Source organism: Chelonoidis abingdonii, chromosome 6 (genome assembly GCF_003597395.2).
Source record: "Chelonoidis abingdonii isolate Lonesome George chromosome 6, CheloAbing_2.0, whole genome shotgun sequence".
Taxonomy (NCBI): domain Eukaryota; kingdom Metazoa; phylum Chordata; order Testudines; family Testudinidae; genus Chelonoidis; species Chelonoidis abingdonii.
The window spans coordinates 45,862,346-45,889,334 of record NC_133774.1 but is presented as its reverse complement, the minus strand read 5'-3'; the positions used below and the strand labels follow the sequence as shown (position 1 = coordinate 45,889,334).

Genomic DNA, 26,989 nt, shown 5'->3' with positions numbered 1-26,989 from the left:
CAGGAACAGCCTCATTTTTAGAGCATGGAGAAGAAAATATTGCACTTTAAAGCAACAGACCACGTGCAACCTGCCTACAGATTAACATATTCCTACAGGACGCGCTTAGCTGCAATGAGCTGTACCTGAACCCTCTTTTCCAATTCCACCGCCTATGCTTGTGCCCTACAGCTTCCAGCAGCCTAGGCGGGATCGTCTCGGGGTGCGGGGAGTCACCTCCTAAAGCACAAACTGTGTACCCCAAGAATAAATGGCAACGCCCTGACGGAAGTTACCACGATTCAAGAGACCACTGACCCCATTGCCGCAGCGTGAGGGCAGTGCCGCCTAGCGGCTAAGCTCGCACCGCGGGGAAGGTGGGTGACAGCCTCCGGGAGGCTCACGCCGGTGCAGCAGGAGTGGGGAGGGCTGTGCCCGCTCCCACAGAGCTGGTCCCAGGACGCGGGAGGTCTCCGAAGGACCCGCACATCCCAGCGCGCACGGGCAGGGAACAGGAAAAAAAGATACCGCCAGGCGGACCTGTACCAGACCCCACGTCCCCTGCACGGGGGCGCCGCGCATGCGCCTGGTGACCAGCGTGAGGCCGGGGTGGGAGGGGCGGAGCGCTCACGTCCTGCCGGCCCTGTCTGCATCCGGGTCGGAGGGCGGCTCTCAGCTGGGCAGCCCCTGGCCCGGTTGGCTTGCGGCGAACTCCTGCTGGCGGAAAGCAGAGCTAGCGCCCCCGCTGACTGCCCGGGGCCGGCACGGCGCTGTGTCCTACACGGGGCTGGCGAGGCCCCAGCTCCTCCGCTGCCCGTCCCTGCCCCCGGACTGGAGTAAGTGTCCCGGCCGGGGCGCAGGTGCCAGCCTCGGGGTCCTCTGCCGCGGGTGAATCCTTGCTCAGGACACAGGGGAGGGGCCAGGGCCCCGCGCTCTGCTTCCGCCCCCCGCAGTGTGCGGCCCGCGAGGCGCAGGGGGCACGAGGGCACTGGAGGTGTGGGGGGATGTGTGGGGTACAGAGCTGGGGACTTTGGCACTGGAGGTGTGAGGGGGGGAATAAAAACGGCCACAGTGGGTCAGACCAAAGGTCCATCTAGCCCAGTATGCCTGTAGCTAATGACAGATGCCCCAGAGGGAATGAACAGATGATCATCAAGTGATCCATCCCCTGTCACCCATTTCCAGCTTCCGGCAAACAGAGGCTAGGGAAACTTTGGCTCATGGTTTTGCATCTCTGTCTATCCTGGCTAATAGCCACTGATGGGCCTATCCTCCATGAACTTATCTAGTTCTTTTTTTATCCCTGTTGTAGTCTTGGCCTTCACAATGTCCCCGGAAAAGAGTTCCACAGGTTGACTGAGCAGTGTATGAAAAAAATACTTCAATTTCTTTTATTTTAAATCTTCTACCTATTGATTTCATTAGGGTGATACTTAGTTCTTGTGTTATGAGGAGGAGTAAGTAATACTTATTTCCTTATTTACTTTTTCCATACCGGTCATGATTTGTTGGGCCTTTATCATATCCATACAACTAATCATTTTTGTTGTCCTTTGCTATACCTTTTCCAGTTCCAGTACATCTTTTGTTGAGATGGGGTGACCACATCTGCACTCAGGGATGTATATAAAGGCAATATGATATGATATTTTCTGTCTTCTTATCTTTCCCTTTTCTAATGATTCCAAACATTGTTAGCTTTTTCGACTGCCGCTGCACATTGAGTGGATGTTTTCAGAGAACTATCCACAATGACTCCAACATCTTTCGTAAGTGGTAACAGTTAATTTAGAGCCCATAACTTTATATATATAGTTGGGATTATGTTTTCCAATGTATTGCATTTATCAACATTGGATTTCATCTGCCATTTTGTTGCTCAATCATCCAGTTCTGTAACATATCTTTGCAGTACTTGGCAGTCTGCTTTGGACTTAATTGTCTTGAGTAGTTTTGTATCATCTGCAAACTTTGCTACCTCCCTGTTTACCCTTTTTGCCAGATCATTTGTGAATATGTTGAACAGTACTGGTCCCAATACAGACCCCAGGGGTACACCACTATTTACCTCTCTGAATTCTGAAAACTGATCATTTATTCCTACCCTTTGTTTCTGATCTTTTAATCAGTTCCAGATCCATCAGAGGACTTTCCCTCTTACCCCAAGACAGCTTACTTTGGATAAGATGTGTGGGATACAGAGCTGAGGGCACTGAAGGTGTGTGGCGAGGTACAGAGCTGGGGTCGTGTAGGGCACTAGATGTGTGTGCAGAGATGTGTGGCATACAGAGCTGGGGGCTTGGGCCCTGGAGGTGTGGGGGGTACAGAGCTAGGATGTACGGCTTGGGCAAAGGTACTGTTCTGTGGTATGGGGGCTGGCAAGATGCGGGGGGATGTGCTTGTGGCACTAGAATACAGAACACTTGAAGGGTGTGTGTGGGGTGGGTTGTGGTGTAGTACAGAGCTGGGACCTCAGGGGCACCAGGTGTAGGGCAGTGGAGGCATATGTGTGGCATGCATGCTGGGGTCTGGAGGCACTAGGCCACAGCACAGTGTAAATGCACGTGGGACTCCATGGGGTTGGAAGCATGCGGTGTGTATACTGGTGCAGTTGTTGGTGAGCATCTGCTATTTAACATCCTACTGAGATACTAGTGGAATGGGAAGAGCGTTATGTGATATGAGTACATCATCTCTCTTTTTTCCCAAATACAAAACAGAAATATCTGTTGAACATTTCTGCCTCACCATTATTGGTAATTCTACCATTTCCATTTAATAATTGACTAATACCATTGTTAGAATTCCTTTTGTTCCTAATATATTTTAAAAACTCTTTATCATCCTTAACTTTGCTGGCAATAAATTTCTCCTTGTGTCCCTTTACTTCCTTTATCAGTTTTCTGTAAGTCCTAGCATCTGATTTATATTCAGAACTATCAGCTTCTCTTTTCTTCTAGTTGTTATATATTTTTATTTTTTATGTCTGTTTTCACTTTCCCTCTACACCAGGCCAGTTTTTTAACCCAGATGGCCTTCTTTCTCAATTGTGGCTTTTGAGGCATCTAGTAAAGTATTCCTAAATAATTCCCAATTAACACTCACATTTTTTTGTTTAAATTCTTCCTCCTAGATGATAGATTCATAATTGTATTCAGCTTTGTGAAACTGGCCCTTTTAAAGCACTAAGTATATATATTACTGGTCTGGACTTTATTCTGCTTGCACATTATAAATGTGATGAAGTTATGATCACTTGTACTTAAGTTACCGTTAATTTTAAGTTTTGTGATAATTTCTTCATTATCTGTCAAGATGAGATCTAATATAGAGTTCCCCCATCTTGGATGAAACAAATCCTGAGCCAGGAAGTTATCTACAATATTTAGAAATTCCAAAGATGTTTTGGTACTGGCAGCATGAGTCCTCCAGCATGTGTCACCCAGATTGAAGTCTCCCATTATCAGCGCTTTTTTCTGTAAGTGATAAGGAGTTAGTTATCTGATTCCCTAGTGATTTTTGAAGTTCTGTAGCAGCCCCTAATAGCTCATTGTGTGCTTTAAGTGTTAGGACGTTGATCCATAAGCATTCAAGATTATTTTCTTCTGAGTTATCAGTGACTTGGAAACAAGTATACTGCTACCTCGATATAACACGACCTGATATAACACGAATTTGGATATAACGCAGTAAAGCACTTCGGTGGATCAAAGCAAGTTCAATATAATGCGGTTTCACTTATAATGCGGTAAGATTTTTTGGCTCCCGAGTACACTGTTATATCAAGGTAGAGGTGTAATACAATTTTTTACATAGAGCCAGGGCCGGCTCTAGGTTTTTTGCTGCCTCCAAGTGCGCAACTGCCGAAATGCAAAAAAAATAAAAATAAAAGCGCAACTGCTGCCCTTCCAATTGTGCTGCCCTAAGCACTTGCTTGGTTTCCTGGAGCTGGCCCTGCATACAGCACCACTCCCACTCCCCTTTGGCCACTTGATCCTCCCTCCATAGGTTTTAACCGTTGATTTTTAACCTTCAGTAAAGGAATTATCCCACCAGATTTCAATTATACCAACTAGGTCAAATTTATGCTCATAAATGGGAATTCCTCTTGTTTGTTACCCAGGCGCCTAGCATTGGTGCATAGGCAATTAAAAAGCAACAAAGAGTCCTGTGGCAACTTATAGACTAACAGATGTTGGAGCATAAGCTTTCATGGGTGAATACCCACTTCGTCAGACACATGTAATGGAAATTTCCAGAGGCAGGTATAATTATGCAGGCCAGAATCAGTCTGTAGATAACAAGATTAGTTCAATCAGGGAGGATGAGGCCCTCTTCTAGCAGTTGAGGTGTGAACACCAAGGGAAAAGAAACTGCTTTTGTAGTTGGCTAGCCATTCACAGTCTTTGTTTAATCCTGAGCTGATGGTGTCAAATTTGCAAATGAAATGAATCTCAGCAGTTTCTCTTTGGAGTCTGGACCTGAAGGTTGAACTGTTCTCCTACAGGTTTTTGTATAGTGCCATTCCTAATATCTGACTTGCGTCCATTTATGCTTTTACGTAGAGACTGTCCAGTTTGGCCGATATACATAGCAGAGGGGCATTGCTGGCACATGATGGCGTATATAACATTGGTGGATGAACTGGTGATGATGTAGCTGATCTGGTTAGGTCCTGTGATGGTGTTGCTGGTGTAGATATGTGGACAGAGTTGGCATTGAGGTTTGTTGCATGGATTGGTTCCTGAGTTAGAGTTGCTATGGTGCAGTGTGTGGTTCACGGTGAGAATATGCTTAAGGTTGGCAGGTTGTCTGTGGGTGAGGACGGTCCTGCCTCCCAAGGTCTGTGAAAGTGAGGGATCATTGTCCAGGATGGGTTGTAGATCACTGATGATGCGTTTGAGAGGTTTAAGCTGAGGACTGTAGGTGATGGCCAGTGGAGTTGTGTTGGTTTCTTTCTTGGGCTTGTCTTGCAGCAGGAGGCTTCTGGGTACATGTCTGGCTCTGTTGATTTGTTAGGCAATTAAAGAATTTCTTCTGTGTGTCGTTTGGTTCCTTGTTTAATTTTGTGTTCAACATTTTGATTTTTGTACAGAGTGCTCAGACCTTCCCTCTTTTTAACCCTCCTCTTTTCTTATTAGTTTAACCACCTTCTGACTCCTCTAGCCAGCCAGCCATCCCCGAGAAGATTGGTCCCCCTTCTAATGAGCTGGAGGCCACCCAAACTTTATAGCTCCCTTTTCCCTCGGAAGATGGACCTAGAATGCCTCCACCAAGCACCCCGAATCTCCACCCCACTGATTCTCACCTGCATCCTGAGGACCCCTGCACTCAGACCCTTCTCCCTGCTGGGCCCCCCTCCTCCACACCTGGACCCCCTGCAAAGCCCCTCCCTCCTCCATCAAGACTCCCACTTCTGCACCCAGACCATCTGCCGCTGAGCCCCCTGCACTCAAACCCACACCCCAATGAGCTCCTAACCCCACTGAGCCCCAATCAGCTGCACCTGGATCTCTACCCCCTTAAGCCTCATTCACCCAGCACTTGGATTCCCTCCTGCTGAGCCTCATTCCCCCACAGCCCTCCTGCTTAACCCCAACCATCTTCACCTGGACTCCCCCCCGCAGAGTCCCATTCCCCCCCCTGCACGCGGAACACCCCTCCCCCCAATGAGTTGCTTGCACCCAGATTGCCCCACACAGAACCCTCTCATCCCACACCTGGATTCCCTCACAGTAAGCCTCTCCACACTTGGATTCTGCTGGGCTGAGCCTGTCTGTCTCATACCTGGATAGTGGGAGAGCTCTGTATGGACAAGCTTGATTTTTCTTGTAGGTTGGGCTGAGCAGTCATTCACAGGTGTGTCCTGTACATCTCTGTTCCTTTGGAACAGCTGGATCTTGAGAGGTCTCTTCCATAGCTTCTACGTTGAGGACCTGGCATCAACTGGAAACTCCTCTAGCTTTGTAGAATTCCTCTTGATCCTTGTCTTTCTGGTGGCCACAGCCTGCTCATCCTCGTCTCTCTCCAGCCGTAAAGAATGCTGCCATGACCTTTTGCCTCTGGTGGTGACAAATTGCTAGGTCTTCTCTCTCTCTCTCGTCCTTGGTGGCCAGCTCCTTGAACCTAGAGTACTGGTATTTCCTGAATCTGGCTGTCTAGGAACTCCTCAGCTTCTCTGATTCACAGTAGTGTCTCTACTTGCCCCTCCAATCTAAATGGGCGTCATTTTAGGTTTGTCGACTATGCATGGTAGGACTTGTCTGTATGGGGAAATCTACCAGCATTAACATGCTGCTTTAGTTATATTGGTATAAATCCCCATGTGACAGTATGATAATGCTGGTAAATTTCCCCATTAAGACAAGCCCTTACTAAATGTTTCTGCCAGGACAATCAGTAATGAAAATTAATTTAAATATTAACATAATTTTCAAGCTCAATGATAGCTATCACCATTTGCACAAACTGAACAGTTCATATCTCTGAGCCATGAGTTTAGGTTGTATTCTGATTCAGGAAGATAACTGGTGCATTGATTTATACTTGGTTCACGGGTTTTTCACAACCATTTTAAAAAGAAAGTTTGGATTCTGAAGCACAGTTTTCTTGCAAAGGATGTACTCACTTCAGGTTTTGTCGCTGGTGGGTCATGGAATATGCAAGTATTTAGCATATATGAAGGGATGTATCTGGTGCTGGAAATGGGACTGGAGCAGTTTTTGTTTCTATGATATGTGGTTTCTCTTTTCTTAAGCAATTGGGAAATTACCACTGAGCTCCTTAATGGTTTAACTTTTTTTTAGCATGAGTGTATCAGTGTTGTAGGTGGCACTTTTTTTTTTTTTTTGGTGGGGTAGTGTTTATAAAATCAAGTTGACAACCTAAAAACATGGAAATATCTAATTTTATTTCCAAATTATTTTTATGCATTCAGATGAAAATGGTTGTTTATGCATAGAGATGTTTGTATAATCTTAACTCTTGCAGCGAGTGTGGCTACTTGTGTGTTGGGATTTATGTGTTTGGGTTTAAGACCCTGAACATGAAACTGAGTATAAAGAAAATTGAAAAAACTCACTGCCTTTCACTGCAGCAAAGAGAAATGTGAAAAGTAAACAGCAATATACAGTGATTAGCAAACTAGATTTGAAAATTCTTCTGAGGCACCGTTAGTAACTTAAGAAAGGAAACTTGTTCATAACGTAAATTGAGTTTAAGAAGAAATGCTCAGGAACTTCTGTAGTGAATTATTATTCTGTGTCTAATTTGTCTTAAAGATAAAGTTTTTTAATGTCTGTTTTTTCTCTCTTAATCCTCTGATTTTTCTGATTCTATACAATGTATGTAATTTAAATGATACATTATGGTGTTTTCCTACATGATGACAAATGAAAATAGTAGGTTAGGTAAACTGTAACAGACTCACAAATGTTTGTCACAATCAGCTGAAACAATGTGTAATAAAAAAAATCAAAGTTTTACTACTATTGCCTTAGAACAGTAGTTCTCAACATTTTTTTTCTTTTTTCCCCCATGGACGACTTGAAAATTGCCAAGGGTCTTGGCAGACCACTTAATGATTTTTCCAAATGGTATTTGTACCGTTAGCTAACTATTGTAAAGCGCTTTGGATAAAAGTGATAGATAGATACATATAAAAAATTAATTATAATTGTTTTTTGTTCTACAAATAAAAGTACACAACTCATATTTTAATATCGGGAGTCTTACTTTTCTAGTGCCCTCTCTCCCCTGCTGTGGCAGCCCCCGAGCTGGGGCTGGGAAGGAGGTGTGTGTGTTTGGGGTTCTCTACCCTTGCCACAGAGCTGAGGCTGGGAAGGTGGGCCGTCTCTTCCCAGCAGCTGCAGCCCTGGAGCTGGGAAAAGTCGCCTCTTTCTCTGGCCACTGCAGCCCTCCATGTCCCAAACTTCCCCCTCCCCCTTTTCTCACCCCACTGCCTCCTCCTTCTTTCCCTTTTTTCTCCCAAGGCCACCACTTCACCTTACATGTGTGTCTTCTCCAGGGTCCAGGCACCTAATTAGTGGAGCCATGCCTGCGCGGCTCCACTAATTAGTTTGGTGGCCCTTCATTCTCTTGTGTGCTGCTGCCCATGCATGCACCTCAGAGGGAACTATCTGCGGACCACCCGAATGGAGCTCACAGACCACTGGGTGGTCGACAGACCACAGTTTGAGAACCTCTGTCTTAGAACTCTATCCTGTAAACATGCATATGAGTAACTTTATGTATGTGAATAGTTCAATTGAACTCAGTTATATTGTTGAAACTGAAATCATTTTAAAACTCTAAATTACATTTCACCATTAATGTTGGCTGCTTACTTTTTGCATATTATTCATCTTGAACATGATAATATACTAGTTTTGTTTTATTTTTTGGTCAGTTGCACCTTCTGATTCTTACATAGTAACTAAGTGCCATTTTGTTTCTTTTGGAGTATTGCCTAGAAATGTTTAACTCCAAGTAGACTATTTACATGGAAATCAATTTTCAACAAGACAGTGGAAACACCTACCTTAGGTTTTATAAAATATTTTAAACAAAAACTAGATATGGGGAATTTAATCAAAATTTTCCTTCAAAAGAATTTGCTAAATCAAGGTAACTACTTATTAAAATGATTTTGTTTTACACAATGTCTTCTCAGAGGCGATAAAATACCCATAGGATAAGGCTGAGAAAATCTAAAGTGACTTCTAGAAATCTGTTTGTTTTATTCTAGTTGTTCAGTGGCAAAATAGTTAAATCAATGCTTGCTTTGAAAAGAAGTACATAATTAGTATTTTGTTAGCTGCCTAATTTCAGGATTTTTTAAAATGTTGATCTAGGTAGAAGAATACATGTTCACTTTCAGTGAAGAAGAGCATGTTCCCAAATTCCTCCAACTTGGGTCGTCCACCCTTTCTTCCAAAACATCAGCAGCACAATAATTTCTTCAGTGAGCTTCCTCTGAACATACCACCCACTCTTCTCTCTCATCAGCAAATTGTTGATGCTCGGTTCAACTTTCAGAATGCAGCGTAAGTACAGTAGAATTTCAGAGTGGGAAATGGTTCCTGGAAGGCCTGTGCTTTTTTTTTGTTAACTGATCTAAGTTGGAGGGAGGAATCAAATGAAGATAATTCTCTGAGAATTAACAAATGTCACTGTCAAATCAGGCCCAAAATGTATCTTCCTCTGAAGGAAAATAATTTCTGTTTATCACTGGAAGAATATTTTTTTCCAATATGTTATACTTTGTCATATAAAATATTTTAATTTTGTTTAGAAATTTATCAATTTCTAAACATGGATTTGCATTACCTCTCTTGATGGCCTGCATATTCCATTACTGTTCAGTAGTAAATGAAATACACACCAGCACATGATGCATCACAGCAGTGGGAGCTAGTAATCCACAGTGGGTCTTTAAGAATCTTAAATTGAGAATGGATGGGGGTGGAGAGTCAACGGAGGAGGTGAATAAGGGAAAGGAACATTTGGCTGGGGGTTAAGTTTTAAAGCGTGAATGTTCTCTTGAGAAATTCATGTTAACACTAAATGTTGTTTTTGAGTGAGTTTGCAAAGTTCCTTTTGTATTTGTACTCTGCGTAGTGACTACCTCACTTTATTATTCTAGTCAATTTCATCCTGTGAAAAGTATTCTCCTCCTCCTCCTCCTTTCAAATGTAAAGAATAGACATACTACTTCTAACAAATAGGTTATAGTTGGGGTTTTCTACTTAATTTTTTTATTGAAAAGTGTAAGAAAAATATCCCAAACCCTCAGTTATTATCTGAATAATAATTATGGACTGCAGTCTTTCTAGAGCTCTCTTGAGTGGGAACCTTTCAACTGTTCCAGCTGTTTCACCTCAGCCATTGACGTATGGAAATGGCAGCTCAGGACCTACATCAGCTGCCCCCACATTATTCCGAGGCAGGAAGTAAGTATTTGTTAGTGTATAATTACTTATGCTTGTAATGCACAAAAAGGTGGTTTTCTGAGAGACTTTATGGTGAGATCAGTTTGCATTTTTTATTTAAAATTGTCTAGAATCAGGAATATTGAATAACAAGTTTCTGATCAAGTAGGTCGAAGTGCGTGCATAGCAGCATTTTTAAGCATTCATACACCTGCTTGTGACAATATTAGCTGTAGTAGAAAAGTGCTTGGCATATACTGCTCTTTTATTTTCTTTTCAATTACTAGTGGCTCCTCCGCCATCTGTCTTGCAAATCAGGGCCCCGATTCTGTATAAACAAGCACACACACACGTGTTTAACTTGAAGTAGATTAGTGTCAGTAATTTGATAAAAATTCAAATTGAGTAGAACTGCTTTTTCAATGTACATTGTATGGAGATTATGATGTTTCTGTGACATAGAAAACAGGAAGTCTGCAGTTTGTTTGCCTCTGCATGTGAGAGCTTTTTGAAGTATAGTATTAATTACATTTAGCCTTTGTAACTTTTATTTCATTTTTATATATATAATATAAATATCAATAAATAAAAGCAAGTTGCTTTTTGGAATTTTGTAAGCAAGTTTTGCTATTCTACAATAAACAAACAAACTTACATGTAACTTTGTGTCCCTCTCAGTTGTCTTAGGTTTTTCTGAAAGGGAAATTCCAGATGGAAACTGGGTTTTGCTCAGTTTTTTGTCAAGCTGTATTCAGATGGAAATTGGAATTCAAGTAAATGTGCAAAAATAGGATACATAAGGAAAAAATAATCAAAAGATGTTTTTGCATTTAAAACTGATTATTTATTAAACAAAGGAAATATTAACTGTAGCTAACAAATTGGCAGATTTGAAACTGGCCATGGTGACCAGAAGCAAAGGTATTTAGGTGTCTAAAAATGCAGACAGACACCTTTTGAAAATCCCATTGGCAAACATCTGTATCTGTAGGTGTCTAAATATCTTTGAAAATCTGTCCCCATGTCCTTTGTTCTTCTACCTGATTTTTACTCATAGATTGAAAGAGGAAATCAACATCTGTTTTTTAAATTCCCAGTTTCTCAAATTTCAAATTTTTATTTTAAACAGGTTTATTTTTTTAAAGGAAAAGTTTATTCATGGTGCATTTTTGTAAAGAATAAATACACTTTTATATTCATGTTTTCTTTTTATACAAAACTAGAGCATCCTCTTCTGTACAACAGCTGTTTGAAAGTAAAATGTATAGACTCTAACATGTAATACAACTTTATCACAATGGGAGTTTGAAATGCCAAGATGAATGTAAGACCACAGCATCGCATAATAAAGTATATTTAGATTTCTAAAACTAATGAGATCATGCTCGATTATATTGTTTGTGTTTGAAACGGACACGTTAACTTTGAGCCACATTAATGGATGCATTAAACTATAAATATTTGCCAAATGAATAGTGGTTCTTTTTTGCCCAGATTACACATTTTACTGTCTGTACAATCTAAACCTACACAGACAAATTCTGCATTTTGAATGGCTATTGTGGTAAGTTTCTCTCTTTCTCCCCTTCCCACCCTTGAATTTATCAAATTCGTCACTGGGTATACACACTGGACACAACTTTTCACTGCACCAATGTTGATGTAATTACAAAAACACACTTTTCAGTAGTGAGTATTTCAGAAAAAAAGTAGGTTACTTTTCATAAAAATAGCCTGACCAGACTTCAGCTTGGTTAGTTATATTTTTGCCTAACCAAATTCACCATTTAGTTTCAGTTGACGATGATATTCATTTTCCTATTGTATAATGTAAATTGTGCCATTAAGCAGCTGATGGTGCATTGCACTTCAGAGATGACTGCACTTCAGCGGTTATTCATTCTCATATGTTCTCCATTCAAGATTTTGATTTACTTAGTATCTAGGATGGGCATGCCTCTTGTTTTTTAAAAAAACTTGGTTTTGCTGAAATATTCACTGTAATTAACTGTTAGTATTTGTACTTCAGGCTCTACTTTAAGTAATTCATTATTGGATGTTGGTACTAGTTTAAATTACAAGCTGGAGGGATACTGTCTTTGTTTTTTGCAGGAGGCTAAGTGAACAAAATGTTCCTTATGATGTCAAACGTCAGCGGTTTCACTCACCTCATTGTGAGTCAACTCTAGTTAACCAAACAGTGCCTTTACCAGAAGAACGCAGATACTCATTCCCAGGATCAATTCCTTCACCATTGTTTCATGCACATTACATACCAGATTTGACTGGATGTGTTCCACCCTTGCGAGATGCTCCATTTCCAGACCCTATAGAAACCACGCTCCCTGTGGCCAAAGATAAGGTAATGTTAACACAGGCCTGAGTTTTACTTTCTTCTTGTGAGATATTCATATTTTATCATTTATATGAAAAAAGTATAAAGAAAACATTTAATGCTAGTGATTTTTTCTTAAGTATTAAAGGTAAGACACCGTTCTGTTTAAAAAGGGTTACCTAGGGAGTTCATGGAATCTCTATCCTTAGAGGTTTTTAAGGCCTGGCTTGACAAAGCCCTGGCTGGAATGATTTAATTGGGCTTGGTCCTGCTTTGAGCAGGGGGTCTCTTCCAACTCTAATCTTCAGTGATCTATTAACAAATTTAAATGAGCTCATGATACTACTACTTGTCACTTGCATGATGGTTTTACAGAGCACTTACAAACATTAACTAATTTAAGTCTGTTCTCCAGCTGGTAAGGAGACTCTTGTCTCTCAGTCTGCCAGGAAAACTTTTTTTGGAATTTTATGGTGGCATCAGCTGCTGGGTTTAAAAACATGGCTGCTGGGGTGTGTTCTTGGAAGGGACAGAGAATGTCTGTAGCTCTATGCTACTTCCCTGTTTTCTTCCTACATGTGGATCTCATGAAATCTGCGTATGGGTCAGGCAGAGTGCAAATCATAGCGGTCTCCATTGGTTGCATCACATGTGAAATGGCAGAGATAGGACTAATAAGGAAAGAAACCCAGTAGCGTGGGAGATTGCTCCTTTTGTAGTGTAATAAGAGAGCTGTAAAGAAGCCTCTCTACCGAAACCGGGAGGAGGTGAGGGAGAATTTATCATTCCAGTTCTGAGGCTGTGTAAGGGAGGAAAAAGCACTTTTTGCTGTATCCTGCATCTTCTAGGATGTGTGGGAGGAGGGGCATAGCAGATATAATCCGAGCTGGTGGTAGGCATAAGCAGACTAAGCAATTGCTTAGGGTCTTGAGCAGCTCAAGGGTGCCTCCTATTCACTTTTCAGTATGTGTTTGGGGGTGGCAAAAATATTCCTGCTTGGGGCCCCCAATGAGCTAGCACCACCTCTGGATATAATGATATCAGAGCCACAAAATAAGAACAAAGCCTGCTGCAGCCTTTTCTTTTGAAATTGAAAGACTGTAGTGCATTATGTAACAAACAGGGAAGTGCCATGTTAGAATTTTCATTTTTAATAAGGTCAAGAATGTATTGAGACAGATCTTGTTATACTACTGTGAAAATATTTACCTCAAGATGATGATGATTATGATGCATAGCTATAAAGTAGATTAAGAGAAACTAACGATGCTTGTTTCCAAATAAAACCAGAATTTTTCTGACAGATAGCTAGTGTTTTGATTTTTCCTCTCATGCAAACTGTCTTCAAATCAGTTTTTTTTTATTTGTTTTTTCCTGATATAATTTTAAAGTTCCTATTTGTTTATGAGTCAATAGAAAATATTTGTAGCCTTTAGGGCTGCTCTTTGCTTGGACGGTTGCAGATATTGCCTGGCTGAAGATGAAAATTGGCTTGCTGTGGATGAATAGCCTCTCTCCACATGTTGGCCAAACCAGTCTTGTGTGGGTGAATTTGAGCTGGATAAGGCTCTAAGAGTGAATAGACTTTGGAAGCTAATATAGACATATATGTATGTTATTGCCTCTTAATTATGATGTATTCTGTCTTCCGTTTTTCATATAACTGTATTTTTCGCAGGAATTTTTCACCCATTATAAAGGTGTTTTTTTTTTGTGGGGGGTGTTAAGTTAAGTCAACAGGTTCTGGAGTTGTTTCAAGCATGTCAGCAACAAACCTGCGACTTGAACAAAAAAGAGCTCTGCCGAACGGAACTCCAGAAGGAAATTCAGCAAATTTTTCCACGTATGTTATTTCAGGCTTTTAATACATATTTGAAGATACAGGTTTCAGTGATATGATTTTGTTCGAGTTAAGAAAAATCCTCAAGCTTCATTCTATGGTTCTGTTGCTACAGAGAGCAGACTCTTCTTGGTTGGATCCTCACTGAATGGATTCGGTACTCGTAGCAGTGATGGTGACCTGTGCCTGGTAGTTAAAGAGGAGCCGGTAAGTTGCTTTAAAAAACATATTAAAATGGGAAGACTGTTAACACAGTGAACTCTGTAATAAAGCAAATTGTCCCTTTCAAGATATTACCTAGAAACATTTGGTTTTTGTTTAGTGGATTAAGTCTGTTTTTGGAATCCACCCATGTAAGAAATTGAGAGTTATATAGGAGGTGTGAAAACCTTCTATTTAACAATTATATTTCACATTGCTAGAGCTTTGATCTGTGGCTCTCAGAATACTTTACAAATCTTAATATAGCTTCATGCAACAGCCCTGTAAAGCAGTTACCTTAATTTTACAAATAGGCAGAACTGAAACACAGAGAGATCAGTTAGTTGCCCAAAATCACACCGGAAAATCTGTGACATAGCTGGGAATACAACCCAAATATCCTGTTTCCCAGTTCTGTACTCTTCCTTTTTTTTTTTTTAAAGGCACAAGACTGATAGTTCTAATAAGTGAGGTTTTTTTCTTAATTGCCACATCAAGTAAGGCAGAAATAGCGAATATTGCTGTACCTTCCGTATCTTAGATTTTTCAATAAGTGTACTTTACTTCAGTAGGAAAAAAGTTCTCAAAAGTGAAAATGACTTCAAGTCCAGGTTACATATAGTGGTGACAGCTATTTGCATTGTTATGAGACAGCGAGACAAACTTTCCGTGATACAAAATCCTATTGAGAAAAAAAAAAAGAATGTGAACTTTTTAAGAGGGAATAGAGATTTGATAATTTTACTGAGTTGCCACAGTAAGAGAACTTATTATGTAATATATCATCACTAAAATGTATTTATTGTACTTTACTACATATAGTGAGAGGAAGCTAAGTTCAGAGAAAAAGAATAGTAAAACTAAGTCTTAAGTAGAGGATTCTGGAGTATTCTTGTAAGTAATATCAATTAAAGCGAATGTTGCAAAACTCCAGTTTCTTCAGATATGGGTTAGTTTCCTGTCATAGTTGTTCTCTGGTGTGACTGTGATGCATGATAAGCAATACTCTGTATGAAATATTTTAGCTGTTGCTAAAGAAAATATTATAAAGGCTTTGATAAACTTCCTGAATGCTGATAGGTTTTTACATGCTCATCTCCTAAAATATCAGATTTTTTCCATTCATTGTAAATGTTGTATAAATAGGGAAAGAGAAGGGGTCACGTACTTATGTTCTGTATCTTAAATTTCATATTTTCAGGTAAATCAGAAGACTGAAGCAAGGCATATACTCAGCTTAGTCCAAAAACTCTTCTGTACTAAACTTTGTAAGTCCTAGACAATTGGTAACAGTGTTTGTAATTCTGGAGGCAAAATGGATAGTTCATTAAAGCTACCTTTATATGTATATGTTGTCTAGATTCCAATCATATGGGATAAAAATATCACATAATATACGGTATCTTATCAGAAGGGGTAAGTGGTACAGTAGTTGGAGAGGCCTTTCCAGATTCTAAAATCGGATAGACATGACTTTTTAAATTTCACTGGGAAGATTAGTTTATTAAAAATAATGTTCCCCTCTAGTGTTTGCAACCCAAACCTTACATCTTTAGGTTACTGAGAACCTGATTGTAAACATGAAGAGAAACTGCTTAATCTAGATTATAGATTATAGTATTATAGTGAGGAATAAGTTAATATAAAGTGATCTTAAAGGTAAGAACAAAATGTTCTTACCTTTATTTTCCTTATACTTTCTACTTCTGGCTTAATTTACAGTAGCGAAAAAGGAAAATAAAATTGTTGTCTGATACAGAAAGCATGCAAAGTTCAAGTAGTCCCAGATTTTGCTAACATAGTGAAGACTATTAAAAGCTCTGTTCCCTGATGGTTTTCCGTAATGGTTAAGCTCCTTTGGACTCAGCTTTTCTCTCTCTGTCTCTCCTGATTATTGCTGAGTGAGAGATGCCTCTGGGAAGATATGTCCTAGCTCCCAAAAAACAAAGTGCAGGTGTGGTCTGTCTCCCCTACTCTCCTTTGATGGAAAGAGTTGTCCTAATTGCAAAAATAACAATAACTTGTCTTCTATGTCGATAGAATGCTAGCGAACATCTTTCTTAGAACACAGTCAATTAACCAAATTAACAGTTCCTGCAGAGAGTTTTAAGTACAGTATGTATGTATAATGAAGATTCAATTCTTGTGTTAAGACAAAATCGAAGTACTAATCTAACAAAATATAGATTAAAAAATCCTAAGTACTAAGGGAAAAGATTAAAAATTAGACAGGCTAGTTACATCTCACACCCACAGCTCAGTGCTAGTCTGTTTTGCTGTATATCAGCAGACTGTGGGTCTGGCTTCCAAGTTTTAGGTCTGGTTTTGTACCTCTTGCAAAGTAAGTAGCACTAATATAAGCAGTTTCGTTGACTTAGAATCATAGATTATTTGGGTTGGAAGGGACTTCAAGATATCATCTAGTCCAGCCCCCTGCTCAAAGCAGGACCAATCTCGAAATCGCCCCCTCAAGGATTGAACTCTCACCCCTGGGTTTAGCAGGCCAATGCTCAAACCGCTGAGCTGTCCCCAATGGTCCTTTTCATGTGAGCAAGGACTATTCAATGTAGCATTTGAAGAATTGATCTTTTTAGGATTAATCTGCTTGTATCTCGTGTCCCATTGAAAAACTTCGACTAATGTTTTTTTCCAGTAGAAATGAAGTTAACTTGAATTTTTTCTTATAATCACCTAGATTATATTTCAGCTAGTAGTTCTTCTAGGTTTACTGCAAAAGTTCATATTGGACTTCATTATATCACTTTAGCTAAGTTCACTAGTCAGCTCCTATTTACTAAGTGTGAACGATCTGACTACCACTTTAGGATCCAGTTTTCTTACAGTCAACGTCTTACATGACACTTCACTGAATATATTTTTCCTCCTTTTCAGCAAACTACATTGAGAGACCTCAGCTGATTCGAGCAAAAGTGCCAATAGTGAAGTTCAGGGATAAAGTCAGGCAAGTACTTCAAATTAACATCCTTTCTTAGGCCTGATACAGTAAAGTTCTTAAACATGTACTTTGCACTTGTGTAGTCCCATTAAAATCATGCTTCGTATTTGTGACGTGTAATCAGATCGTAGATCTTGTCAGCTAGCACAATGATAATGTCAACTTATCTCCTTCCTGGCCTTAAGCAATTCTCAACAGCCCCTCTAGCTGTTGAGTTTTTATGATGTGAATAAATAGCAGCACCACATCACATATTATCATTTACACAGCATTTTGTCTCTTAAAGGCCTTAGTTAATAGTACATCTGGGTGAGAACCTTTTCTCATCCTGCAAACATGTTTGAGATTTTGAAAATTTCCAGTTCCACGTTGGCACATATCAGAGACCTCTTGAAATCTTTTGTGAAAAACCAGTGAGCGCTCCCACCCAGAATAGCTAGTATTCCTGTGGTTAGGAGGCTTACCTGGGAAGTGGATATTCAGGTTCCAGTCATTCCAGGTGAATATTCTAACTGCAGAGACAGAGAATCAAACTCTATCTCTGAGCTATTGAATATTTACTTATTTATGCAAAGTGGAACTGGTCAAACAGAGGAGAGCGAGTCATCCGCTACAGAGTAGTAAATAGCCTGTGAGCTAGAACATTCGCCTGGGATATGGAAGACCCATGTTTAAGCCTGTGCTCCAAATCAGGCAGAGCAGAAACTTGAACCTGTACATCCGACTTCCCAGGTGAGCGCCGTAACGACTGGGCTATTCTGAGGTGGGGGGTGGTGTCTGGTTTTGGCCTGAGGCATCTTTCCCACCAGAAGTGTAGTTTCTGGTGCATTCTGCAAAAATTGGCATTTTTCCAAAGAAACGACATCTTAGAAAAAATTCTCAAACAGCTCTAGTTAATAGTTACTTCATTGCAGGATAAAATTCAAAGGGGAAAAAATTCAAGATGTTTTCACCGTTTAAGTGTTTCATGATTTCTTTGAGTGTGGCAGTGTGGATCCCACTGTAGATATCAATGTGCCTCACATACACAAGCTCAGAATCTTTTGAATTGCAGTATCTGTCGGTGCTTCACATGCCCCTTGTGCCATCTCATGTTCCCGTACCAAGACATAAAGGACAGAACGTCTGCAACCCTCCCTCCGTTGCCTCTTACTGTCTGTGGCAGCAAAAAGGAACCTGGCAAATGTTCAACCCACTACACTTCTTGAGCTTCAAACTTTGTTTTGTGAAGAAACTCTGCTTCACTTCTTGTTATCTTTGACTTAGATGTTTAAAAAAATGGGTATGTACCCCATATTCCCCCTGTAGAGTAGGGCAAGGCATTTTGCACCAACTGTCATCATGACAAACTCTAAATCCATGGGGTTTAAACCCTATCTTTCATGTGATAGTCATATGCTCTTCATTGATGGGCTTAGCAGATGTCTCTTCTGCTTCAGGGCGGGGACATCCCCAGCAAGCGTTTTTTTTTTTTTTGTTTTTTTTTGGTTTCCGCTGCATCTTCTCATCCTGCACTCAAAAACTGAGACACATCAGGTTCAAATTACTTCTACTTGAGCAATCCATGAAAGTCATATCTTGCCCTGGGGAAGAGAAATCCTCCAACTCAGAGTTGAGGAGCCTATCCATGGCAAGTGCCTCCCTGTAACCAGGCACCATAATCTTGGTTCTAGTGGAGAGAAGAAGCCTTTGAAAGAGAGATACTCCTCTTTGCCATCTCCAAGCTACTCTTCCCTACTTCAATTAGGGAATCCTCCTTTGTGGGTCAGAATGTTCCCAGAGTTCCCTCTAGGTTTCTTTCTGTACTGGGCACTGATATGTGACTAGCAGTGGACAGGAGTACTGTAACTGGGACAGTAACCTTGTAATCTGTCACCTTGGCCTTACTGGCGCTGCTGCGATCTACTCTTCCATGTGTTGAGAAATGCAGAGCCTCATCCCACATAGTAAGAAAACGAGCACCTTCATCCTTTCTCCTGTGCTGCCCCTGATGCTTGGTAAGAGCTTACCTTAAACATCTGCAAAACTAACTCATTATCCTCCTTTAAAACCGCCTTAAAATTCTACCTTGCCATGAGGCCTACACAAAACTTGGCAATGGTTATGCTGCTGTTGTGCTGAGACCACTACCTATCCTGCTGGCCAATACTGACTCACTGTTTCCTTGTACTTCCTATCTGCCTCTATCCTCTGTTGTCTTTTGCCTTTGTACTTGAATTGTAACCTCTTTGGGGGCAGGGAATGTCTGTTTGTAGAGCACCTAGCACAGTGGGGTTCTGGTCTGTGATAAAATTGCTCTCCATCTTCTCTCATCTAATGGTATCCAAATTTCTTGAGACTAATGCTTACTTATCTACTGGTTAGAGAACCTTCTTCCATGTGGAACCTCAGTGTTGTCCTTTCAAAGCTTGTGGAGCTTCCCTTCAAACCTCTCTCAGAGAGCTCCATCTACAGTCTTACTCTCAAAACAGTCTTTTCGGTGATAATCAATTTGGCCAGAACAGAATTTGATCTGTTCTTCCTGAAACTCCACACCAGAGGAGAAAAAGCTACATACTCTGGACATATTCAGAGCTCTTTATTACATTGACAGGCCCAAATCTTTCAGAATGTCTCCTTTTCTATTTGTGGCTATAGGGACAGGCTACTTCATGCACTCCATTATCCGTTTAAGTAGTCTTTGTATCTAATTGTGTTACCAGCTGGCTGTTGTGCCTATCCTAATGATTATCAAGGTTCACTCCAGCAGAGCCTTGGTGACATCTGTAGCCTACTTCTAAAATGTACTGAAATTTGCAAGGTAGTTACACAGAGCAACCCACTCATGTATGTCAAGCATTATTCACTGGATTTAGCTAGATCTGATGCCAAGTTTGGGAAAGCTGTACTTCCATTTCTGTTCAACTGATTCAGCTGATGCTCCTTGTGCCACCATACCTTGCCTTTCTATAGTAGCAGTGGTTCTTTAAGCTATTGTGGTAAGTGTGGGTCCCATGACCCATTCTCCATCCCTCCTTTTGTAGTCCTCGGCAGTCAAGGGCTTTGAATTATGAGGGAACTGAGGGAGGGGAAGGGACGGGACATGGCCATTGCACAGGAACATGAGGCAGCACAGACACATGTGCAGCCCTGCTGGATATCACTGTTGAAAAGATTTTAAGTTTGTGCATGTGCGATTCAGAGCAGGGAAGGGATGTCACTTCTTACCCTGTAACACTTAGTGCCTCTCAGTGCTTTGCCACTGTAACTCACTATCTGGGACACTGAGTCAGCAACAAGCATGCAGGTCATACGCTGAGTGTCTGTGTGCTATGCAGCCAGCACTGGTTCAGCAATTCTGACCTGAGCAGCCTGTCTACAGACCCACTCTGGTTTCTGTCAGCCTTGGTTACAACCAGCAAGGTGACCCCAACATGCTCCCAGTCCCAGATTTTCCCAAAACCTTGTGCTCTATGTCCAGCCCTCGCTTGGACAATTTAGAGAAATAAGAAGGTCTGTGTGTCTTTTTATAGGAACAAAAGCACATCAGAATTTATTAATTTAACTGAAATAAATATATCCTTTCCTGCAGAGACAGCACAGAATTGGTTTACAGTAAAAAAAACAAACAAACAAAAAAAAAACCAAAAAAAAAAAACCTAACCTGTGTCCTATTGTTAATACATTTAAGTGATGCCAAGTAAAAGAAATAGTTAGAAAAGATTACAAGCAAATCAAAAGGGAAAATGGGTATCTAAAAGATAAACTAGCAAGGGACAGGCTTTGTTCACGATGGTTTCTCACACCAGTCTTCGGTCTTCCCAGTCATGGCTGAGTTTCTCAGGATTTTCCACAGAAGCACAAGGTGCTGGCATCGCTTGTCTTTTGTGAGTGAAAGATCTTGGCCTAAGCAGATTCTCACTTTATTTTCAGTTTCCAGAGACTTCAATACAACCTTGGTTGAAAGACACATTTTTCTCCACTGTTCCCTTGTCTGTTTAGTGATGGATGTCAAATGTGGCTTCTGTCCTTGCTTATATCTTCCAAATTTCAGTGATCTTGTTTCAAGAGGCAAGATTACCTCATGCTGTTCTTCCCTTCCTGTGGACTTCCCATCCCACTGCTTACATAAATGGCACTTCTATAGTTTTTTGGTCACGCTTTACTTAATTTCATTGGAGACTGGTAGATAGCTGCCTTCTCTCCTGGCTGAGAGGGAACCTGTTTCTATTTGGGCACAGACTTTAAAGTACAATATAATTAAATACTCATATTTCCTCACATAGTGTTAATACATACATATCATCATCATCATCATCATCATCACTGGTCTGGTGTATCGTTAACTTTCAGAAAAGATTTCAGAGTGGTAGCTGGGTTTGTCTGTATCAGCAAAAAGAATGAGGAGTACTTGTGGCACCTTCGAGACTGATAAATTTATTTGGGTATAAGCTTTTGTGCACTAAAACCCACTTCATCGGATGCATGCAGTGGAAAATACAGTAGGAAGATATATATACACAGAGAACACGAAAAAATGAGTGTTACAATACCAACTCTAAAGAAACTTATCAATTAAGGTGGGCTATTATCAGCAGGAGAAAAAAAACTTTTGTAGAGATAATCAGAATGGCCCATTTCAAACAGTTGGCAAGAAGATGTGAGTAACAGTAGGGGGAAAATTAGCATGGAGAAATAGTTTTTACTTTGTGTAATGACCCATCCACTCCCAGTCTTTATTTAAGCCTAATTTAATGGTGTCCAGTTTGCAAATTAATTCCAGTTCTGCAGTTTCTCGTTGGAGTCCTGTTTTAGAAGGTTTTTGAGTTGGAGCAAGCGTTGCGACTGTACGGTCTGTAACCAGTACCAAGGAGGAGGTTCGAAGTGCTCTTCTCACACATGGGTTCTTACTTGAATGTTATAATTCTATGCACGTCTGATTTGTTCCATTTACTCTTTTGAGTCAGAAACGTCGGTTTTGGCAGTGTACATGGCAGAGGCATTGTGGCACACTGATGGCATATATCATCATTAGGGAGCATGCTTGCAGGCTGAACCGAGCCTCTCGATGGACACTGGCTGATGTGATCTAGGTCCTATGATGGTGTCCCCTTAATAGCATAAGTGGACAGAGTTGCAACAGGCTTGTCTGCAAGGATAGGTTCTCGGGCTACGTGTGTTTATTGGTGTGGTTGCCTGTGATATTGCCTTTCAGGTTGAGGGGCTGATCTCCAAGTCCTTTGAAGAGTGAAAGGGGCGTCCTCTCAGGATAGGTTTCGAAGATACTTCGATAATGCCTGGAGAGGCTTAAGTTTGCGGGGCTAGGTGAGGCCGTGGCGTTCTGTTACTTCTTTGTTGCGGTCTGTCATGAGTAGAGTGAACTCTGGTACTTCTTTCTGGCTTGTCAATATGTTTACTTCACTTCCATCAGGTGGTTTATTGTAGTTTTAAGAACATCTTGACTACCTTCTTTCAAAGCACTCTTGTATATGTTTTAGTTTTGTCTGAGCGGGAATTAGAACAAATTGTGGTTGTATCTTAGAGCTTCGCTGTTAGCATAATCCGGATCGATGTGGCTGTGACCTCCGATGCGACAGCTGGCAGGCATGTAGATAAGTATTTGCAGCTCAGTAGTTTCCGGCATACGGGTGGTGTCTTTATCGTGACCATCGCCTATTAAATACTCGTAGTGTGCAGACAGTCGACTCCTCGTGTGGAGTCTCCACGAGACGGTGAAGGTGGGATGGAAATTGTTGAAATCATGGTGGAATTCCTCAAGGGCTTCTTTTCCATGGGGCCAGGTGATGAAGATGTCATCCTCACCTACAACTATTTCACATTTGGGGACAATGTATACCTTAAAGTTGGTGGCACTTCTATGGGTACCCACATGGCCCCACGCTACGCCAACATTTTTATGGCTGACTTAGAACAACGCTTCCTCAGCTCTCATCCCCTAACGCCCCTACTCTACTTGTGCTATATTGATGGCAACACCCATTTTTTCGTGTTCTCTGTGTGTATATATATCTTCCTACTGAATTTTCCACTGCATGCATCTGCTGAAGTGGGTTTTAGCCCACGAAAGCTTATGTTCAAATAAATTTGTTAGTCTCTAAGGTGCCACAAGTACTTCTTGTTCTTTTTTCAGGAAAGACTTCACCCTGTAAACTTTGATGATACAGTAACGCTGTATACAATCAGTTGATTCAATTGCTTATCACTTGAGCTTCAGCCCATCCACCTCACCCCATCTTTATAGACCAGTAAACTTCTGCAGTGTATTGTTTGAAAAGTAAAAACCAGACCAAGCTTCTCTCTCCTGCTGGGACGTAGATGCCATGCTGTCTCCTCCCCCACTTGTTAGCTTTATAGCTGTGTTTACCTGATATGTAAAAATGGGTCTTCATTGTCTCTGCCTGATCACCAGGCTGGTCACAGAAGCAAATACGCATTCCTTTGTGTAGGGCAGACCTGGTTACCAACTTCCCCTGGCATGCCTGGTTTAAACACATTTTATTAATCATTCCAGCATATATTCATAACTCTCAATACACACTGCATACGTACCTCACACAAGAATATTAATGATCAGTGAGTTATTAACTTTTCAAATGCTTCACAAGGCATATTTTGTACAAAGATTATTACAGTAGTGTGTAGGGTGTGAATACAGGGGTGCTTAGGTTCACAGTGTGTGATCCATATGCACACTTACAGTGGGATCCACAGTAGTAATATCTCAAAGAACCATATTTACTATAGGGTAAGTAACTGATCTTTGTACTTTGTTGTAAAGACAGTTTTACATCAAATGAACATCATTTTTTATAAAAACTTATTGTTTTTTTTAATCATTATGCATAAACTATAGAGTCTGGTTTGAATCAAAATTAACATTCTAAATACTTTGTGGAGAGAGATGTTGAATTTGTAGCAAAAATTATGGACTTTCTATGCTAACTGTATAGTACAAGGATTATGCACGTGCATTAAATACTTGGTTTAGTATTTAATTTTTATTTTTTTAAAACACTTAAGGAAAAACAATGTGTATCTAAGTGAAAAAATAAACATCTCAATGAAAGCATAATGGATGCAAAAAAGTTCTTGTGAAATTTGTGAATGAATATGAAAATCACATTAGCCAAATAAGAGGGATGCACTGAGAAGCTGTACAGTATAGCTATTTATATCCTGTTACCCTAGCTAAGTTTTCAATATATGAGTGCTTACTTGGAAAAAAGATTACATGTAAAAGCATTACATTAGTGACAAAATATAGGAATGGAGTCCAAGTCTTTCTAAATTTATGGGCCTGTATGTTAAGATAGGAAGACAGTTTGTATATCGTTTTCATATGATGACTATACTCTAATCATTCTTAATAGAGTGTTCCCTGAGCAGCTTTCTAATATTCAGCTATTTTCTGCTTATTGCCCCCTTTCTTCCTGTTTTCCCCTCCTGCTTTTTCCCCCTTCATCCTGTCCTGGGGTGGGGAACCCAAAACTTTTATTGAGACCTTCCTTGGAGAGATCCACTACGATCAGATCAAAAACCCCAACTATATCCCCTTTGGTACTACAAAATCTAGTATCTCCTCAGTTTTTATTAGCAACTACCTTCCAATTTTGCTATACTTAGCATTTTTTAATCCAGAATGCAACTGGAATTTCATTACATACTTTTTCCATTTACAATGAGGTTCAAAATAGGACAAAAGGTGGTCTGTTGGATAGGGTATAGGACTGTAGGACACAAGATCAAAATATGCAAAATATTACTTTTAAAATAGTTGAATAAAATGATCAATTGTAGGTAAACCGTGGATAAATTATCCAAATAGTGAAGTAAAAGCAGGCATCATGTAAAGTTTGCCCAGATACCACAGTGGTCTCCTGTGTGCATTTAGTAGTAACACACAAGTGAGAAACTTAAGTGATTAGATGTAGTTATCTTTATGTAACAGCAAGTTTAAAAAACCCCAAACCCTAAGAATAAGTATGAAAATGACCATATTAGGTAGTTTTCATAAATATTCTGATAAGCTTACAGTTCATACTAGTTTTGCTGGTAATACTACTATGTAAAGTTTCACCTGATACATTCCCATAATCTTAACATCAACACACAAAGTGGAAACTCTTTACAATCAGGGACTGAAAAACTTACTTGTCATCTATTAGCCCCTGGGCAAATTTATCACCCAAGAAAACTATACTGCCAACACCTGTAGCTTATGGGAATTAAACAGCTGTTGTACTATTTGTGTATTTTTAGTTGTAGCATTGTCAGCAATACTTTCTATGTTTTATTGCTTTTGTTAGACCTTCTTTCTTTTTTTTGATTCAATCTAGTTATAGGGAAAATAACTTTCACGGCAAGGGATTTTGAGAAAAATTTTGTTTCAAAAAAAAGAAAACTATTTTTTCCCTGCTTCCTGGCCACCTTGAAGGAAGGCTCTTGTCAATTTCTCTTCTGAAATTGACAGGAGCCTTCTTTGAGAGTAACTACCAGAAAGGCAGAGAGCTGAGCGGCTATTCCTCCCTGCTAACTACCAAGCTCTGGGACCCAGAGCGGTACTGCTTGTTCTCCTGAGCTAGAGGGGAGGCGGAGGAGGCAGAGTGTCCTGTGTTCTGCTGTGTTTCTATGAAGATTTTTCCAGTTCTAGTACAGATTTGACAAAAGATTTTGTTCTACTGAATAGGCATTTTTTGACAAAACTAAGTTTTTCATCAGAAAATTTCCCTAAAGGTGATACATCTTTCCTGAATAGTCTTCAGTGTCTTATCCTTTCTTCCCTCCTTTCCTTCACGTAATTCTTTCCCTAATTGTGTACATTACTGTCTCCCTCTTCTCCTAAAATCTCCATGACGTACTACTTTTCCATCTTATCCCATCAACCTCTTTCTCTCCCACACTCTTCATTAACTCACATGTGCATGTACCCATGCACTTACCCATACAGAGATCAAAAAATGAACCAGGCAATGAATACCTAGAGGACTAACCCTGTATAAACCAGGCATCTTCTGTTTTTCCCAGCTGCTCCTAGGAAGCGTATTTAGTTCAGTGCAATTAAATGGCCATTAATATTCCCAGCGGTGTTTTCACATTATTTACAATATCTACTAAATACTAACTCAGACTTTGCTGATTTTCTGTTTACTTTGTGGGGCTTTATTGTTCTCTGACTTCTGAAAGAGTAAGATTTAACTCTGATATAGGTTTTCAAATAATATGTCGGATACAATGGGCTGTTTTTAAAGCAATTAACAAAATAAAAATTCCTTTACCAGTATAGCATGTTCTGCAGATATTCAGAATTGATAGCTTAATTGGCATACTTCTGTCTCCAACAATATAACAAATAATCCTATAAATTATTATAAAGGAAATGTAAGTAACATGTGAAAGGGATTTTCTCCCAAACAGAGGTTATTAAACAGCGATCTCATGATTATATTACTGTGTAATGTTTCTTTAAACAAAAGCTCACTGCTGAAATGATTTTGTTTTTGATCTCTATATGACAATGATTTGTAAACCTATTAAAGCTTCATAAATAGATTAAAAAAATTAAAAAAGGAGATGGCTGTTAAAATCAAAGCAAAGTAAGGAGTGTTTAGTATCAGAGGGGTAGCTGTGTTAGTCTGGATCTGTAAAAGCAGCAGAGAATCCTGTGGCACCTTATAGACTAACAGACGTTTTGGAGCGTGAGCTTTCGTGGGTGAATACCCACTTCGTCAGACGCAGGTAGTGGAAATTTC

The 26,989-nt window shown here is 40.2% G+C and overlaps 1 protein-coding gene across 3 annotated transcripts in view; it reads left to right on the top strand.

Annotated features, from left to right (window-relative positions):
- Positions 1-585: 585 nt before the first annotated feature.
- TENT2 (terminal nucleotidyltransferase 2) overlaps positions 586-26,989 on the top strand; it is a 79,333-nt gene continuing 52,929 nt past the window's right edge. Inside the window, exons 1-8 of one of the 3 annotated variants that reach the window (XM_032765005.2) lie at positions 586-815; positions 8,832-9,023; positions 9,804-9,929; positions 12,021-12,270; positions 13,972-14,086; positions 14,199-14,290; positions 15,486-15,552; positions 17,177-17,246. In XM_032765005.2, the coding sequence (XP_032620896.1) occupies positions 8,869-9,023; positions 9,804-9,929; positions 12,021-12,270; positions 13,972-14,086; positions 14,199-14,290; positions 15,486-15,552; positions 17,177-17,246 (875 nt within the window). In that variant the 5' untranslated portion in view covers positions 586-815; positions 8,832-8,868. Of the gene's footprint in view, positions 816-7,965; positions 8,693-8,831; positions 9,024-9,803; positions 9,930-12,020; positions 12,271-13,971; positions 14,087-14,198; positions 14,291-15,485; positions 15,553-17,176; positions 17,247-26,989 lie in introns of those variants that run through there. The other 2 variants (XM_032765007.2, XM_032765006.2) reach the window with 2 other exon arrangements.